The 19,055-nt window shown below is 39.6% G+C and overlaps 1 protein-coding gene across 1 annotated transcript in view; it reads right to left on the minus strand.

The window, feature by feature from the left end:
- ASB4 (ankyrin repeat and SOCS box containing 4) overlaps positions 1–17,654 on the minus strand; it is a 57,825-nt gene extending 40,171 nt beyond the window's left edge. Inside the window, exons 1-2 of the mRNA XM_032401248.1 lie at positions 17,468–17,654; positions 7,963–8,262 (exon numbers count right to left, since the gene is read on the minus strand). Coding sequence (XP_032257139.1) covers positions 7,963–8,262; positions 17,468–17,654 — 487 coding nt within the window. The remainder of the gene's footprint in view (positions 1–7,962; positions 8,263–17,467) is intronic.
- Between the last annotated feature and the right edge of the window lie 1,401 nt (positions 17,655–19,055).

A 19,055-nucleotide genomic window follows, 5' to 3' on the forward strand; every position in this document is an offset into this window, starting at 1 on the left:
GAAGTCCCATGACATCTCGCCTTGCTAGGTTCTCATCACCGAACGGGGCTTTCCTAACATGCGGGTAACTTGTGTTGTCCTCACACCAAGTAGCAGGGGACCGTCGTTCAGAAAGCAGGGTCTCCTTTACATTGCCCTCATACTACATTCTGGGAAGAAACATTTGAATTTTTATGGCTTTCCTGCAGTAACACATTTTTCCTCCAACTGTCAGGATTTGCTTCATGCAGAGGAAAGCAAGCAGCTTTCATTTTCCTCTTACGAAAGGGAATAGGTAGAAATAATATACTGCTATTCAGCCAGCTAAACCTGACCTGACTCTCTTTATTCGTAGGGAAATGCAGGATTCACGGAGAGGACATTTTCACTGAGGTAAATAAGCCCTCTCAACTGATGAGCACTATTATACCAATACCAAAGGAAACAAAGGCCAGAAGATGGGGGGCATTAAGTAGAAAGGCAAACAGAAAAATAGCAGACAAAATCCTGCATGGGGACAAAGCAGGCTCTGCAACATGGAAAAAATAGGGGAAAATCCTTTAAGCGAAAATTGCATGCAATTTTTTGGCCTCAATTAGCCTTTTCCACAAAGAGCACTTTTTCCTACAAAGAGTCCATTAAGTAGCAAATGAAATTACATCGGTTTTCAGTTGCCATGGCATTGGTTTTCCCTCTAATGGACTTCTCCGGTCCCCGAGTTTAATGTTAGCCTGACTCACTTTCCTTGTCTGTGTGCTGTCTCAATTCCCTCTGTCCAGCCACAAAGTGATGTATGTGACTTCTCAAAGTGCCTACAACATAATCCAAGAGAGAGAAAATCCATTCCTCAACTATCCCCCCAGAGATGGAGAGGATGAAACTGACCAGCAACCACATTTCATTCATTAACCATGAACATAACAGTGTCCATTTATTAGATAACCGGAGTTCCCATCCGTGCCCTCAGGGCTCCTGGAGCCGTGCCCAGATCAGTCAGAGACCGTTTGCCAAGTACCTCCTATGAGCCAAGCACTGTCCAGAGGCTGAAGACGTAAAAATGCAAAAGAAAGAATGCAAGATGCTCACAGGCTTCTAGAGTTTCTAGACTGCGAGACCTACTTCAAGGCCCTACTTTTTCCTTCTATTTCTCCATCTGTAAAATGGGTGAAATTTTCCTCATTTATCTGATTCACAATGTGTTTTGCTTTTGATATATTCTCCAGGCACCACACTTTAAAAAACAAAACAAAACAAAACAAAACAAAGCAAAACAAAAAAATGTGTGATTCTAGGAGTAAGGATCTAAAATAACAAATTTACTTTTTTGAAGTTGCTTAGCTATAGCTAAACATTAGCTACAATTTCAGGTTTGACTCTGATAATTTGGATATTCTTTCCTGATATGCACAATTATATATACTTTTTAGAAAAATAAGCTTATACTCTCTTATAAACTTCTTTTTAAAAATTGTTCCATGTCAATGAGCATTTTTTACAACATAATCTTTAATTTCTATATGGTATGAAGGTAACACAGCTTAAAATTTTTCTTCTCTTTTTTTTTAAGATTTTATTTATTTATTTGAGGGAGAGAGGAGCCGGGGAGGAGAGAAGGAGAGGGAGAAGCAGGCTCCCTGCTGAGCAGGGAGCCCAATGCAGGGCTCGATCCCAGGACCCTGGGATCATGACCTGAGATGAAGGCAGACTGAGCCATCCAGGTGCCCCTCTATTTAATTTTTTATTGTAAAATTCACATAACATAAAATTTACTATTTTAACCATATTAAGGTATACAGTCCAGTGGCATTTAATACGTTCACAATATCGTGCAACTATCACCACTATCAACTGCTAGAATATTTTCATCCCCCCAGAAGGAAACCCATGCTCATTAAGCTGTTACTCCCCATTACCATTTTCCCCCAGCCCCTGGTAACTCTAATCTGCTTTGTGCATTTCCCTCTTCTGGCTATTTCATATAAATAGAATCACATAATATGTGGCCTTTTGTGTCGGGCTTCTTTCACTTGGCATAATATTTTCTAGGTGCATCCATATTATAGCATGTATCAGGACTTCATTATTTCTTATGACTGAATAATATTCTATACAATGGATAAACCTTTCTTAAAATCTGTTTTTCTTTTAAATCTCATTGATTGCTGGTCTTATCTTTATTATTTCCGTCTTTCTGCTTTTTTCAGGGTTTTCAGTGTTTGAGATGCATGTTCAGATAACTGCAGTAAAATCAACAAAAGGTTGATTTTGCTTTATACACTTTGAGATTCTGTGTTTAGGTGCACATAAATTTAGGATCACCAAAGCTAGACATACACATTTGGGACTCCTACACTTCCTACCTAGATGACTCTGCATACAATGTGGATAATAATGAGTTAAGGGGCACCTGGGTGGCTCATCTGGTTAAACGTCTGCCTTCGGCTCGGGTCATGATCCCAGGGTCCTGGGATCGAGCCCCGCGTAAAGCTCAGCGGGGACTCTGCTTCTCCCTCTGCCTCTGCTGCTCCACCCACTTGTGCCCTCTCTCTCTCTGTCTCAAATAAATAAATAAATAAATAAATAAATAAATAAATAAATAAAATCCTCAAAAAATTTTTTTCTATTGGACATGCAAATATTCTTCAGTTTTCAGTAATATAAGTGATTCCAGGCAAAAAATAAATTAGGCGATTTTTTTTGACTCTAAATATATATAAAAATGAAAAATGCCAATGTATATTTTGAATGTATTCTTTTTTTTTTTAAAGATTTTATTTATTTATTTGACAGAGAGAAAGAGAGAGAGAGATCACAAGTAGGCAGACAGGCAGGCAGAGGGAGAAGCAGGCTCCCTGCTGAGCACAGAGCCCGATGTGGGGCTCGATCCCAGAGCCCTGGGATCATGACCTGAGCCGAAGGCAGATGCTTAACCATCTGAGCCACCCAGGCGTCCCTTGAATGTATTCTTTAACCAGTCAAAGCTTCTGATACAAAAATTATAAAATAAAACACAGTATGACTGCACTCTATTGAAGACTTACAGAACGGTGAGAAAGTCTTTTCATTCCCAGTGTTCTGCGGACTGTACAACCAAGCCCAATTCTGTTACATGATAAATGTCTTCTTTCTTTCTCATCAGTTATCTCTTGGACTCAATGTATAACCTTGAGGTAAGAACCCAAAGTTTGATTTGGAGACCCTACATAAATGAGGGCCCATATGAGCCAAAAGGTGCAGAGTGAGTCCTAAGTCCTAGAGGCAGAACATCTGAGTTACAAAAGTTTTCGAGCTTTTGCCATCACCCTTCAGACCCATTCACGTCCCATTAAGAGTGTGTGAACGCACGTCCTTGTGTTTGGCAACATCTGTATTGTCATCGTTTGTATCTTTGTTAATGTAATAAATAACAACAAAAGCACCTTCATTTTAATGAACATTTTACTGATTATCAGGGCAGGTGATCATTATGTTATCTTTATTTGTTGTTTATATACTTTTTTTTTGCGGGGGGGTCTGAAATACCTATATCTGTTCTTGGTCTTTTGTTCTCTTTTTCTCTCTTAGTTTTTAATCTCCTTACTTTAATTTTAAAGATTTCCTTCTATGTGAAGGCTATAAAGAGGACCTTTGTCCATCTAGTCTCAAACATTTTTTTCCAGTTTTATGACAGCCTTTTTATTTTAGGACCTGTTTGCAACTCGAACACTGAATATTTTTGCTTTCTCGAATTCATCTTTCTTTTCTTTGTGGCTTTGGCCTTTGATGCCACGGATCTAAGAGTAAGTTTATCTTTAATGGACTTCCATTCTTCCTCCTTGATTATTATTAGCCTAATTCATTAGTGGCAGCCTACAGGGAGGCTTCCTTGGCCTCTCCCTACCTCTTTACTCCTTCTCATCTTCAGGTAGTCTCCCTCTGTCAATAGGGATAAAGGGGACAGGCAATAAGCACGTCCTCTGGGGAATGAGATTCCCTCTGGTGATGCCTCTGAGGAGTGAAAGGCTTGGCAGCTCACTCTCAGTCTGTGGTTCATGAAGTCCCAATGAAAAGGTAGCAATATTAAAAGTCAATAATTAGGGGCACCTGGATGGCTCAGTCATTAAGCGTCTGCCTTCGGCTCGGGTCATGATCCCAGAGTCCTGGGATCGAGCCCCGCATGGGCTCCCCGCTTGGCGGGGAGCCTGCTTCTCCCTCTCCCGCTCCCCCTGCTTGTGTTCCCTCCCTAGCTCTCTCTCTCTCTCTCTGTCAAATAAATAAATAAAATCTTTAAAAAAAAAGTCAATAATTAAACAAATATATCGTGTCTTAACTTTCTAACAATTTTAAAAATAAAAAAACTTAAAAGTTTAAATTAATGAATTAAAATATAAATTAAAATTAAAACGACATCTAAAAACCCTAAATGTGTAAGTCAGTGTGAGCAGTGGTGATGGCCACGTGCTGTAGGTGGCTCGGTCCCAACTGACACCTACCCCTCTCCATGTGTCTCTGCACTAGACCCTCCCCTCCCCCGGGCAGGCAAGAAGGAGAGGAAGTTGGACGGGTTTTTTTCCCCCTTTCCATCCCTTCCCACTCTCATCAAAATTTCCACCCGTTCTGCTCTTGTTTTTGGCTGATGACTTCCTTTGCCTTATCCATTCTTGAGGGGGAAAAGCTATCAGATATGATCTGCGTCTCACCACCACCACATCTGTAAACACTCTGGCGTTTTAAAGCCATCCTTTACTTTGGCCCATTGGTTAAAAATGAGGATGTATCTCACAGTCTCTGGATTTCACCCTCTCAGCCTCTAAGATTTGAACATTTTAGTTACCCTGTCTCGTGCATTTTCAACTGTTGGCTTTCTATGAATCATCCTCTTCAGCACACAAACATTTCCTTTTATCTCCAACTACAGAACACTCTGCTGTGCGTGCCCCCAGCTCCCTTCAGCAATCACGCTACTCTCACGCTTGCACGTGCGGCCAGACTTTTTTGAACAGTTGTCTGTATGCGGCATCCCTAGCTTTTATCCTCCCATTCACACATTATACCATTCGAATCTGGCTTTTACGCCCACCATTTCACCCTAACTGCTTTTGTCAGTGATAATTCTGTCACTTAATCTAAGGAACACCTAATTAAATCACTCAGTAGCCATCGATACAGCTGACCACCTCCTCCTTCTTGAATCTGCCTCTTTCTTATTCTCTATGATGCCAAAAATGCTCTTGGGCTTTCTCTCACTTCACTTACCAATCCATTTCAATCTCCTTGGCCCCTCTCCATCCTGCTAACATCCTAAATGTAAGAATATATCAGGTCTTGGTCCTACATTCTCTTTTCTCTCGCCACACTCTTTATCCAAGTGATTTCATTGATTCCCTTGGCTTCAAATACAATCTATAAGCCAACGATTCCTAAACTTACAGCTTTAGTCCAGAGCTCTCTTCCGCAATCCATACGTTTATGTCAAGTGCAACTTGGACTCATTCACTTTGAGGTCTCAGAGCGATCTGAAACTTCTCACGTTTAAAACTGATCTGGGGAAACTCACTCTGATTTTGAGACTTAATATAAAGCTCCAGCAATCAAGCGAATAGAACATTAGCAAAAAAAAGATAGATAGATCAGTGGATCCATACATATCTGGCCACTTGATTTTTGACAAAGATACCAAGGCAACTCAGTGGAGAAAAAACAGTCTTTTCAATAAATGATGTTGAAACAATTGGATAGATAAGATAATTTATCCATGTATAAAAAAGCTGAACCTCAACCTGTGCTTTATACCATATACAAAAATTAACGCAAAATGAGTCAAAGACCTAAAAGTAAGACCTGAAATTATAAAACCTCTAGAAGGAACCATAGGAGAGAATCTTTGTTCCTGGGATTAGTCAAAGACTTCTTAGGTAGGATACATAAAGCATAAGCCAGAAGAGGTAAAAATTGATAAATGAATTTATTAAAAATAAATACTTCTGCTCTTCTAAAGACAGGAAGAATGAAAAGTCAAAGAATGAATAAAAATATTTGCAAACCGCATTTCTGATAAAGGGCTAGTATCCAGAATATATAAAGAACTCTCACAAATCAATAATAAGAAAACAAACAACCCATTTTTAAAAAGAAGGAGCAAAAGATATGAACAGATATTTCACCAAAGTAAATACACAACTGGCAAATAAATACATATTCATACATCCTTGGTCACTAGGGGAATTTTGATTAAAATCATAATGAGATACTATTACAAACCTATTCATATTGCTAAAATAAATTTTTCTTTTAATATGACATTACCAAGTTCTGGCAAGGATGGAGAGCAACTGAACTCATGCACTCCTGGTTGGAATGCAAAATGTACAACTAGGTTGAAAAACAGTTTAGCAGTTTCTTATAAATTTATCACACAACCCATCATCCTACTCCTGGGTATTTACCCAAGAGAAAGGAGAACATTTCCACACAAGAATCTGTATGCAAATGTTTATGTCAGCTTTTTTTCAAAATTGCCAAAAAACTAGAAACAATCCAAATGTCCCCCTACTGGGGAGCAGATTAATTGTGTTACATCTATATAAGGAATACTACTCAGCAATCAAAGGTCTGATATACTGGTGAGCGCAACTACATGGATGAATCTCAAATGCATTATGCTAAGTAGGAAAAAACAGACCCAAAAGCCTATATATTGTATTTGTATGACATTCTGAAAAAGACAAAATTATAGGGACAGAAGACAGACCAGTGGTTGCTGGAGGTGGGGGTAAAGTGAAGGGATTAACTATAAAGGGCACCAGGGAACTTTTTGAAGTAACTGTGGTGATGGTTTCATGACTATGTGTTTCTCAAAAATACTGAATTTTACCGTGTGTGAATTATACCTCTATAAATTGACTTTTAAGAGACTAATTTTTTAAGATTGATTTATTTATTTGAGAGAGAGGGAGTGAGTGTGCGCGTGCAGGGGGAGGGGCAGAAGGAGTGGGAGACAAGCAGACTCCCCCTTGAGCAGGAACCTGACCCAGGGCTTGATCCCAGGACTTTTTTTTTTTTTTTAAGATTTTATTTATTTATTCATGAGAGACAGAGCGAGAGAGAAAGGCAGAGGGAGAAGCAGGGTCCCAAGGAGCGGGGAGCCCAATGCGGAACTCGATCCCAGGACCCCGAGATCATGACCTGAGCCGAAGGCAGACGCTTAACCATCTGAGCCACCAGGTGCCCATGATCCCAGGACTTTGAGATCATGACCTGAGCTGAAATCTAGTCAGACGCTTAACCAACTGAGCCACCCAGGCGCCCCTGAAAAACTAATTTAGTGATCTTGCCCACATACATGCTTCTTCCTCAACTCTCCCCATCTTAAAAAATAGCATCCCGGGGTGCCTGGATGGCTCAGTCAGTTAGCAACTTTGCACATGGGCTATTCTCTATACCTGGACTCCTCTTCTCCTTGGCTCCTTTTTTTAATGGCTAGCTCCCTCTCATTCATAAAGTTTCAGCTTCACACATCGTATCCTTACAGTAGTCTTTATACATGTTATAATAGTTGACTCCTGACATTCTCTTTCATAACATCCTGTTTGGCTCTTTTCCCAATTTATTATTATATATTTATGAATTTATTTTGCTAGTATTTATCTCCCCTACTAGAATATAGCTTCTTGAGGGCAGAAACTATTTTTTTCAGTTACTTAGCAAATTAACTGATACACCATAAGAGCTAAATAGATATTTGTTAAATAAATGTGTAAACTAATAAGCCTCCTCCAATGAAAAAAAATAATGATTCCAATGTGATCATCACTGAAATTACCTGGACCAACACACACATTTATATAGTTCTATATATAATATATATATATATATATACACTTATGTGTTTGAGACTTATAAATTGGATCCCTACTACATTACCTGAAGAAAGTAATGATCACCAAGTTTCACAACCATGAGTGTGCAAATAGATGACAATGTCAGCCACCCAGAAAGGCTTACCTCTCCAAACTAATTGCTTGGCACAGAGAATGGAGCTGGGAGTTGTACAAAAGTGTAAAGCTGTGTGTCCGCTTAAGGAGTAGCAATTGAGCTTTGCTCCATGGTCACAGAGGATCTTAACACAATCCAAGTTGGCCATTTCACAAGCCACATGAAGAGGCGTTTTCCCGTTGGGTCTACAGTTGATTGTAGCATTGTGGTCCAGGAGCACCAGAAGACATTCCACGTGACCAAATAAGACAGAGAGATGCAAGCCTGTTGCCCAGGAAGACTTTAATTTATAACTAGGCAACCAATAACCTGAACAAGAAAAAGAAAGAAAGTTTAAGTTCTTGGCCTAGGATTTTTCTGTTTTGTGAGAATTTTTACAAAGTCTTTTACTTTGGTCACATTTATAAAACTGGAGGGGGGAGTGATTCAGAAGTTGTAAACTAGTAACCAATGGGTCTGCAAATGTCTAGTTTAGAAGCATACTTGGATATACTTGAGTGGGACAGGCACTCTTGAGTCTCTCTGCTTCCAGTATTTTCCATTACCTCGTTCCTTTATTTACTTTATCTTCCTGGCCCTTCAAGGCATTTGGGTTTGAGACCTTCATTTATGGGATTGCATTTTATTTTACATGGTGAGTTACATGAGACTCTTATTGTTTTAACTCCCAATCATTGTTTTGAATGATTCTGAAGCTGTTAGTTACAAGATTATATCTTTTATTCCATCACAGTTCTTTTGCCCTATAGTTGTTGCTGTTGTTGTCAATCGGAGGTATGAATGTATTCGATGTCTTTAAAAAATTTGTCTTGCCAAGATTTTATTTGCCTGCCTATTGGTTTTTACAATACCTCTTACTGATAAGAAGAACTTAAGGCAACTCACAAATTTTACACAAGATTTTTTTTTAAATACAAGATTTTTTTAATTATCTAAGGGCAAAGGAAAAAAAATAATGTAGGTTAAAAAAAAAAAAGTGGCCAAGGGTTAAGATCTGTACACAAAATATAAACCGTGTCCTATACACTAGAACCACATTGCAAATTTGCCTTTGAACTTCCTAGCAGCCAAAATAAATAGGAAAACATGATGTATTGCACAATTAACTATGCCCACAAGCTATATACAAATTAATTGCTCAGGAGAAGCATAGCTGTTCCTAGAACTGAGATCTTAGATAAATTTTTCCCATTAGTTGTTGGAAATGTTCTCTCTCTCTCCCCTCCCCCCTCTCTCCCTCATATGTCTCACAAGCCATAACAAACATAACTTTTTAAACCTTCTTTCAGTGTCAATACCTACAGCCATAGCATTAAGCTCACTATGAGTGGGTAATGGAAAATAGGTTCAAAAAGATAAAATACTGATAGCCAGATGAAGATGTAGAGATAACTCAACAGCTTAGAAGGGACTCTAGGGCTGAAACAACAAAACATATTTTAACATGGATAAATCAGAAGGTTGCTTTTAAGTTATAAAATTCCACTGTACAAGTACAAGGTAAGTGGAAGATGGTTTAATGGTAATTTATTTGAGAAAAGACCTAGGGATTTGAGTTGACAGAATTCTCAAAAGGAGCCAACAGGGGGATGGAGCTGCAAAAAGCTTAATCCAATCTTAAGCTACGTTAATAAAAGTGCAGGGCCCAAAACAAAAGGGGTAAAAGTTGTATTTGTTACTGATTAGATGAAGTCAGAATAAATCTAGAATATTGGGAATACTTCTGGGCAACAGTGCTGAGCATCTGGAGGGCGCTCGGAGGATGAGGCCCACATTACAAGTGGGCCTGGCGATCAGGTATTAAAATTCTCTCATTTAAGTGAGAAACATCACACACGTGCTGCTCCTGGGTATTTATCCTACAAGTACCATCACTCACACGTGACATGCTCTTTAAGGGCCACTGTATTGCCCAACTTCCAAGAACATCATCTGCATTGAACTCTGTGAAAAGTACAAAGTTCTCAGGAATTATAATAACCTGGCCTGTGGACAAGAACATGCACCACACTATAGCATTGTTCTTAATGGGTAACGATTGGAAACAATCTCAATCTTCATCAACAGGAGACTGTTTAAAAAAAAATGATGGTGCATCCATGCAATCGAATACTGTACAGCCATTATAAAGAGGGCTAGTCTATGTATACTGATATGGGAAAATCTCAAGATATATTATTGAGCAAGAGAAACAGGGGCTGACCAATGTGCATAATATGCTATCATATGTGAAAATATTTACTGACACCTCAAACAAGAAACTGGTTACAGCAGTGGCCTCTAAGAACTAGGCGCTGGGAGACAAGGACATAGATTTACTCGTCCTTGGATGCCTCCTTTGAGCTTTTAAATTCAGTACCTTGTGCATGTATAACTATTTGTAAAAATAAGTGAAATTAAAATAAACTATTGTCCCCCTGTTCAGAGGGGGAAAGATAATTTAGTTTCAAGGCCATATTATAGGGTTGTGTACAATGCTGACTAATCCTGAGGGAATGAATGAACCCAACCTGAAGTTTGTTTTTCTGTAGCCCACTGTCCACCCTAGACACACACACACACACACACACACCCCTTTTTCATTCCATTCAGAATTCTAAGGCCATTTGACTTTCCGTCCCTCTCAGCTCTCCCCTTAACCACATCGCCTCTTTAAAAAGAAATCCAAAGTTAATTCACACTAAAGTCTAATGAACTGAGGATTTTTTTAAAGTGTGACCCTCTTAGGATTATCTGAATTTATGTAGGAATCTGTATTCAACTAATAAAACTAAGGGCTGAGATACGAATTTGAGATCCCAGACACTGCAAAGAGAAGGTGTTTGTTGATAGGAACTTTTCTCTTGCAGAGACAAATAGTATCACAGACCTCTGGGCTGCAGCATTATCAACCTGTGCCTGTAATGTGTGTGTGTGTGTGTGTGTGTGTGTGTGTACAAACAGATAGGCACACACACTACATGTGTGTGTACCCATTTATATGTTTCTATTTAGCTATGTACATTGAATCTCCATTCTGAGCAGAGTTTTCAAGCTCTGTGGTGTGCAACCTACTTTTGATAATGAATGAATCACATTAACACCAATACTTAATCAGTCATTTTAACGCTCAGATTTCCTCAACGAGCAATTTGCAAAGCCAGTCTCTTCTAACTGTCTTGGAAAGAAGCTGGTTCCAGATCTGGAAACTGGAGTATGTTTTGCCTGCTGATTAGCAGCAAAGATTTGGCAGCTCTGTGCACCAACTGATTGGAAACTTGTGCCTGCTTCTGCAATGGGAAGAAAAATGATCTCAGAAAAGAAGCAGTAGAGAGCTGATTAAGAAAACACCATTTTGATGTAAAATCAAAGAAAACACAGAATGTTAGCGCTGGAGGGAGATTATCCAGTCCAAGCCTTTCATTTTCCAGATGAGAAAACTGCCACTTTTTCAGGCTGCTAGAGCCATAAGTCGCCCGCCTCAGTCCAAGCTAATGGACTCAGGATATCTGCAATGCAGGGTTTCCATCTGTCTTTGTCTTTGTGGAAGCAGAATAGGTTTTAGCGCCAAGCCTGCTTCACAAATCACGAGGAAGGAAAGCAGATCCTGCACTCATCTATAATATGCCACATCTCTGATATGGAAATGCATTTGCTTGTGGATGTTTTCTCTTCTTCCTAAATTCCCAGTAGCACCTAGAGAATCTATCCTGCCCCGTTTATTCCGTGCATCAGTCGTCCTTAGTCTCTCAGTCCCTTGCCTCTGCCTGTTCTTTGGTCATAATCATTAACCAGTAAATCAGCCTCGGAGACAGCCAGGTCCTGGGATTCAGCCCACCCCCACCCAGATGAACTTGTGCCTACAACTCACCTCTCCTAGATGGAAATGTGTGTAGGGGGTTGGCAACAAGACACCTTTGCTGGTGCCCCTAGAAGCTGAATAGAGAAATAGGAAGGGGACAGACTGTCAGATACAGATCACAGCCCACCGAAGTGTATCCTGAAGCCGCGGTGCAGAACTTTTTGATGGTGGTGTGTATGTGCATCTGTGTGTGTGTGTGTGTGTGTGTGTGTGTGTGTGTGTGTGTGTGGAGCGGGGGGTTGGGGGGGCCGGATTCTGGATCATTCGATGCCAGGCATAGCAGGGAAGCCTTCTGGAGCGAATGGAGCAGCCCACAGCAAGGAGGCTATGGACAGTCACCCCTTGTGCCCTCACACCTTAAAATGAGGCTGCAGCCACAGGTCGCTTTGTACCAAGTGTGGGAAGGAGCAAGAGCGTCCTTTCCACCTCACCTACCCACTCTGGGGACCAAAACTGCGGTAAAGCCACCCCCAGAAACCACAGTGGGGCAGCACTGATCAACATGCTTGTGTTAATACCGAAACGCCAAGGCGTCAGAACCTGTCCTCTACCACAGAAGCTCCAACAGGGACAGCTTAGCCGAACTACAGTTAACTCATCAGGCATCTTCACTTTGTACACTCTTCCTTCCGGGGCAGAATTATCCCAGGGCTTCAGGACCTAGAATGTGATTAATTCTGAGCATTTGTTTTTCAAAGAGCCCCCCTCTGCTCACCTTGGCAGGTGCTGGGCTACCTTCTGTGTGCTCAGATGGGCACAAAGGCCGGTGCGGGGCGGGGTTGGAATCTGGGAACAAAGCCCCTGAGAGGGGAGTGAAGAAGCCTCTGCCTCCCTAAAACTGTTAGGCACTCACTCTGTCCCCCCACCCAGGTCTGCGGTGCGCGGGCTGCGATGGCTCGAAGAGCCCCGCTTGAGCGAGCGCTTTAACTGAGAAGAGACTACGGATCCTCCCCTAGGCAAAAACCCCACAGGGACTCTCAAATACAGGCCATGCCCACGTAGATTTATAGTATCTGCAGTTACTTTTCACCTTCCCCAAACCATGACACATCATCTGTTTATATCATTTCCCCTTCATATATCATAGATTATGGGCAGGCAGGGGATTTGGAGAGGGTCTTGACAAAGTCTCCGCGTTACAAATAAGGGTAAGATTAAGTAGCATAAAGCGCTCATGCCTGTCTCACCGGTACGGACAGATCAACTCAAACTCTGGTCTCCCCTAATCTTTAAACGGCCGCGGGTGATCTGCTGACTGCCCGCATTGCACTCCCAAACCAGCAGCACTTGTAGGCAAAAGTTCTAGAAGGATTTTAGAAATTTTACCCCTACAAAGATATTCAGCGTAATCATGTGTGTGTGTGTGTGTGTGTGTATGTGTGGGTGTGTGTGTGGGTGTGTATTTAATTAAATCTGAAACCAAAGAGATAGGCCTGAATAGCTGAGTAGAAAGCCCTCCACTCAGGAAATACGGTAAAGAGAGAAGGGTTAGTGTTTGGGCTATCTTTTGGAAGAAGGGATTGGTTCTGCTCCATGTTGGGGGGGATGTACACATCTCTGGTAAACTTTCAGCTAAGCCTGGGCTCTGCAACAGTTATCAGCTATAATGTTGTCTGAGTCCAAAGAACCCCACACATGAGAAGCCTCTGTTATTACAGCCAAAGGTTACACACGCCGCTCGTGGCTGGATTAGCAGACATTTGCTCTGCCTGTGTCCACGTATTTACACAGTCCTGAAGGATTATAGACTAAAGCACAATTCTTGGCTATCTTTTAATAGCTAATATTTTCAGGATAAATCTCAGAGCTCCCCCAGGAGAGGGGAAAAAAAGTCAGCCTGAAATGCAACATTTAAAAGAAAAAAAGTTTGAACATCCAGGAAGGGAAAAGAACCCTTAGGATGGTAATAGGAAAGTAGGAGAGCGAATTTCTGGCACAGAGGAAAATGAGGTGATAAAGAGATTATTCATTAAGAGAGTGGAAATCAGAGCTTTCAAGATATTTGGAAGGCAGTTGTTACTAGTAAAGTACCTGCCAGAAAGTTTTCCAGTGAAATCACTCATTGGTTATTTTAATTAAAAATATGACTACCAACCAAAGAACCTGCGGCTGTGGGCCATAAACGAAGTACTTAAAGTGCATTACACTGATTAATAAAAGGACTCTGATTAACCTTGCTGACTAGGGAATTTCATACCCAAGAGAGAAGTATGATATTCTGCCTGTATCATTAACGCGCTAAGACTCATGCATCTGAAAGAGAATCGAAATATGTAGTTGGAAAAGCCTTTGGAAACAGCTTTACAGATGTTCACGTTTCCAGTATAGGAATCACTAGTGAGAACCCATATGAATAGCTTTGGGTTTTCTTACAGATCCTGCGTTCACTCTGGATACTGCACGCTTGGCTCATGGGAAACTTTCTATCATTAATATCCCTTGACTTCGCAACGACTTACTGCGTGTGGCAGTTAAAAAGTTGTTTGTATATCTAACTTTTCTTCACGCCATTCCCATTTTAAAGCCGTCGTCTGGTAGATGGAATTTTGCTTGCTTGTTTTTGCTTTAGAGACACATGTCCCTGCTGTCCTGCAGGGGTTATCCCAAATGCCAGCCGGCATGTTTGTAATGTTTGCTTTCCAAAGTGTGAGACAGGTTTTTTTTTCTTCATTTAATAAAACATGATTTTATCTGAAGATTTGATGATGAGGTCTAACATAACTTTAAAAAATAAAACAAGAGCTCTCTAACTTTAAGAATCATTCTTAGGTGCTGGGGCTAGGCGGGACCCACAGTTTGAACCTGAGCTCTGGAATTCCGCTCTCTGTTGCATGGGCAAGAGAAGCTACTCAGTGGGATGAGGAAACAGAAGTGAATTTCCAGATGCCTTGTTCTGCCTTCCTCACAGAATCCATATTTTACATTTGCTTCCGTGAGTGTGCCAATTAGATGGTGGATTTGGGGGAGCAGTGTTTAGGCCCCAAGTTGATTTCCTTGCCAACAGAGTTCTGAATTGTCTTTCCAAAAATTATGAACTGACTTGTATACTAACTTAGACATACCATATTCAGGGAAAAAAATGTGGTCACTTTTTGAAATTCTATGAAAAATGCTGTATGTCCTAAAAGAAGTAAAAATGGTTTGAGATTAGTTGTCCCCCTGTTGATCTTCTGCAGGACAATGAAATGTTGAATATAGATTACATTATTAATCACACAAGCAAATTTAAAGGTCGCATGGTATCTTTTATAGGTTTTAAACGTTGTCGTGCTTAATAAGCCACAAAGTAACTAAAACCTGAAGATTCTCACACTTTAAAAGTAAACAGATAACGTTTCTGTTTCCACATCTGGATGCTGGTTATATAGGTTTGTTTATGTTATGAAAATTAATCATGCTGTACACTTTTCTGCGTGGAGCCTTTCAAAGGTGCTTTTAAAAATCAAAAACTGCTGCTTACCAATCCAATAGCATTCAATGTCCTAAAAGTCTGCTATGATTTAATAAAGTCTCACAAAGTTTAATCCAACTGCATACCCTTCAAGGCCACACAGGAAAGGGTGTGATGCCTCAGAATTATTCAGAAAGGAACTAACCCTAACTAACTAATTAACCAGTGTAGCCTGCTCTTTGTGACTTAAGAAATTGATATAACCACTTAGGTCAACTTTGCTTGGCTAGCAACTAGGATTCTATTTATCACTTCCATTCCTGACTGAAATATTAAAGGGATTGATAATTAGGCTGGAAGACATGTGAAAATGTATGGAAAAAAACTTGAAGAAGCTTTGAAGAAAGATGAGGTTTTAATCTAGGTTTAAGATTGAAGAGATAGATTCTTATACCCACATTAAACAGAGAGTACGTGTATTTCTTTCTGTGCATACCAGCGTGTGCACACGCACACATACACACAATTCCTGTTTAGACCCTGAGGATATGACCATAAATCCTGTTATTTCTGTGCATATGTTCACCTGGCATGTATAAGAAATGGAACTCTACTTTTCCTTTCCCAGAGGGTATAATTTGCTGTCTCCCTAATGGAAAGCCACATCCCACAGTCCTAACACTATGAAAACACCCATTAGTGTGAATGAATTTTTAGCTCTATGAGGACCATAGGAATCGGCTCATATTGACAGAAAGGATTAAAACTGCATTTTCTTCTGATTCAGGGGTGATGACCCCACTGGAAGCAGGAGAAACAGCACCCTTCTTCCCCGGAGCCTGCCCTAAAACATCCTTTTTCTCACAACCTCAAAACCTTGGGTGATCCACGCAATTTGGCATGTTTTAGGAGATGGGAAAAGGCAGTCTTCACAACTCAGTGTTAAATAAATTACACTGACTTGGACCTAAGTTATTTTCATGGGCATACATGTTAAGCTTAAAAGATACCTTAAAAATGTATTTAGCGTTCAGTCTTTCACTGAACAAATCCAGAAGGTTAAAGTAATCTGATTATATGGTATACACTCCTTCCTTCTAACAGAGCCCCATCAACTACTTTTTAAAAAACAAACCTCTTCATTCTCTTCCAGTCAAAGTAGCAATGCCGATTTATGATAAAGCCCTCCAGGAAAAATCATGAACACAGTAACTGGTCTCCTCTATCCTTCCTTCAGAACTAACAGAGTCCAGTAAATTAATGTGGAAATATATACCATTAACATTAGTTTCTGAAAATTCATGGTGCTGATGATTTATATGTGAACGGAAAGTACTTTCAACATGAAGAAAGAATTGCTATCTCTCTCCAAATAATGTACACCAGACCTTATCATCTATTTTGTTTAAACAGAAGTGATGTTGAACATGGTGTTTGTTTGTAGTCTGCTCACCAGATGGCCTCGCTACTCAAGTTCCCCATTAACTAGCTGATTTGGGAAATCAGAATCTGCGTACTTCTAATTTATTTCTGATTTCTTAAGTGTGGGTTCCAGAAAAATCCCTTGATAAAAAAAAAATTCAGTTCTCATTCTTGTTACCCTCGTTCTTCAAAAGGCAGACATTCTGTACTCAGGATATCTACAATTTTGATCTATTATTGTAGTCAAGGAAAAAAAGTTTTTTTTTAACTTTTTAGTTTTTCTGGTTTCAGCTTTTTGCCTGAACTAAAAACTCATTAACATGATAAGGACCAGCAAGGTGCATCAAGGCAGAGCCTTACCCATTCATTAACCCTCCAAATGGGGGCAAAAATTCCCTTTTCCATCCAGAAAGATACAGATATGATATACCTTTATGTGGCTGTGTGAGCAGAGAGTTAGCACCCTGTCCCCAAGGCAGTCACACAGTCTGGATTAGATCTTAGCAGTCTGTTTAGCCATAATCTAAAGATGTTTTCTTTATTCTGTGTCATTTTAGGCAGAAGAAAAGTTAGAAATAAAAGCAAAGTACAATAATAAATATGATCATCCAGGATTTCAAATTCCAGACACAAGGATAGAGAAAGAAAAGAAAAGACAGAAAGGAAGAAAGAAATACAAATATATACCACCCATGATGCTGTCTAGTTAAAAAGAGAGAAAAGATTAAATTAGAAATATTTTTAAAATACATACTTAAACTGTAAGAGCTACTGGCTTAGAGTGGGTGACCGACACTGTGCATTACAAAAAAAAAAATCCATTTTTTATCAATGTTATAATCACACCTATAATTTTTTACCTTGTTTATAAGATGCCAAAACCATATTCTCATCTTCAACTTCAAAAACTGTGTCCACATCTATTAGCCTTTGGATTAAAATGGCCTTCAGTTTTCCGAAGTCATTTGACTTTAGAGCCTCAAGGAAATTTCTCTTAACTAACTTGGCCGCTGCAGATTTAGTGATAGGGGTGGCGGCTCCTTCCATCCTTCCTCTCCCTCTGGAAGCTTTGTTGTGATTTATCAGGAGAGCGGCACCAAGCAAACAGGCACATGCTGGAGAGCCCACAAACTGTCGGCTAATTTTATCCCAAAGTTATGCTGATCCGTTCTATTTATATAGGGATCATTTCAAACTTCAAAATATCCTTCTTGGCTGTCACTGCCTTTTCAGGTCTTTTAAACTGGTTCTATACTCACTGATTCATTGAATAATATATCGTGTCAATATCAAGGAAAACCCTTGCAACACATTTCGGAGAGCGAAATGTCAGTATTATTTCTTAAATGATCAAAGCAATAGCGTAAGATTTAAAAGCTCTTAATGCTTTTTTTTTTCTCCCTCAGTAAAAACATCTGGTGCCCAACTGGGGAACCAGCGTCCTGCTCTGATTAACCAATAGCCAAAAATGAAAATTTGTTACAGTTGCTGATACATGTGCCTCTGGAAAACTATAATAATTTTGTAATATAAGCCCACAGAATCAAGCAGAGTTGTACACATTGGAAAACGAACAGAAGGTTTTCAAGTGACCTAGACTTGAAAAATGTCAATGTCGTGAAAGAAAGCAGGGTAGGGTAAAGTGGCAGGTAAAAAGAGACTAAAGAGACAAAACAGCCAAGTGCAATGAGTGAATGAACTTTATTTAACCCTGTATTTAAAAAACAGAAAAGACTATATATCGGAGCAGTTGTGGAAATATGAATACAGACTAGATATTACTTCATAATATGGAAGTACTGTTAATGTTTCAAGGCATGGTAGAGGGATTATGGTTATGTAGAAACATACCCTTATTCTTAAGTGACGCATTAAGGGGTGAATTGTCATGATGTCTAAAACTTATTTTCAAATAGTTCAGAAATGAAAAACTGAATGTGTATGAATATACACACACGTGGGTGCATGTGTATGTGTGTACATGTGGGAGGGTAAATAGAGACAGAGAAAGAAAGCAAATGTGGCAAAAAGTTGAAAGTTGGCAAATCTAATGAAGGAGCTCTGCGTGTCCATTGTATTATTCTTTCAGCTTTTCTATAAGTTTGAAAATTTTCCAAATAAAAAGTTAGAGAAATAATCAAATTTTAAATTTATAAATAATTAAAAATTAGAAAAAATGATGACAGTATTAATTTGAATGCAGTGAAATCACACCTTATATAGTGTTGATAAGAGTCAAAACTGGTGCAAATTCTTCTGCAGAATAATTAGCAACATGAATTTTAAAAAATCTTAAAATGATAATAGTATTGGATTCTTGGAATTTACTTAAGGATGTAAACATGGATGCGTATCATAGCACAATTTTTTAACTTATTCCATTGATGTGCAACCTAAATACAAGAAAGTGGAAAGTGACAAGTCATAAGTATACAGCTCGTTGAATGT

The sequence above is a fragment of the Phoca vitulina genome, unplaced genomic scaffold, assembly GCF_004348235.1.
Source record: "Phoca vitulina isolate PV1807 unplaced genomic scaffold, GSC_HSeal_1.0 scaffold4, whole genome shotgun sequence".
NCBI lineage: Eukaryota > Metazoa > Chordata > Mammalia > Carnivora > Phocidae > Phoca > Phoca vitulina.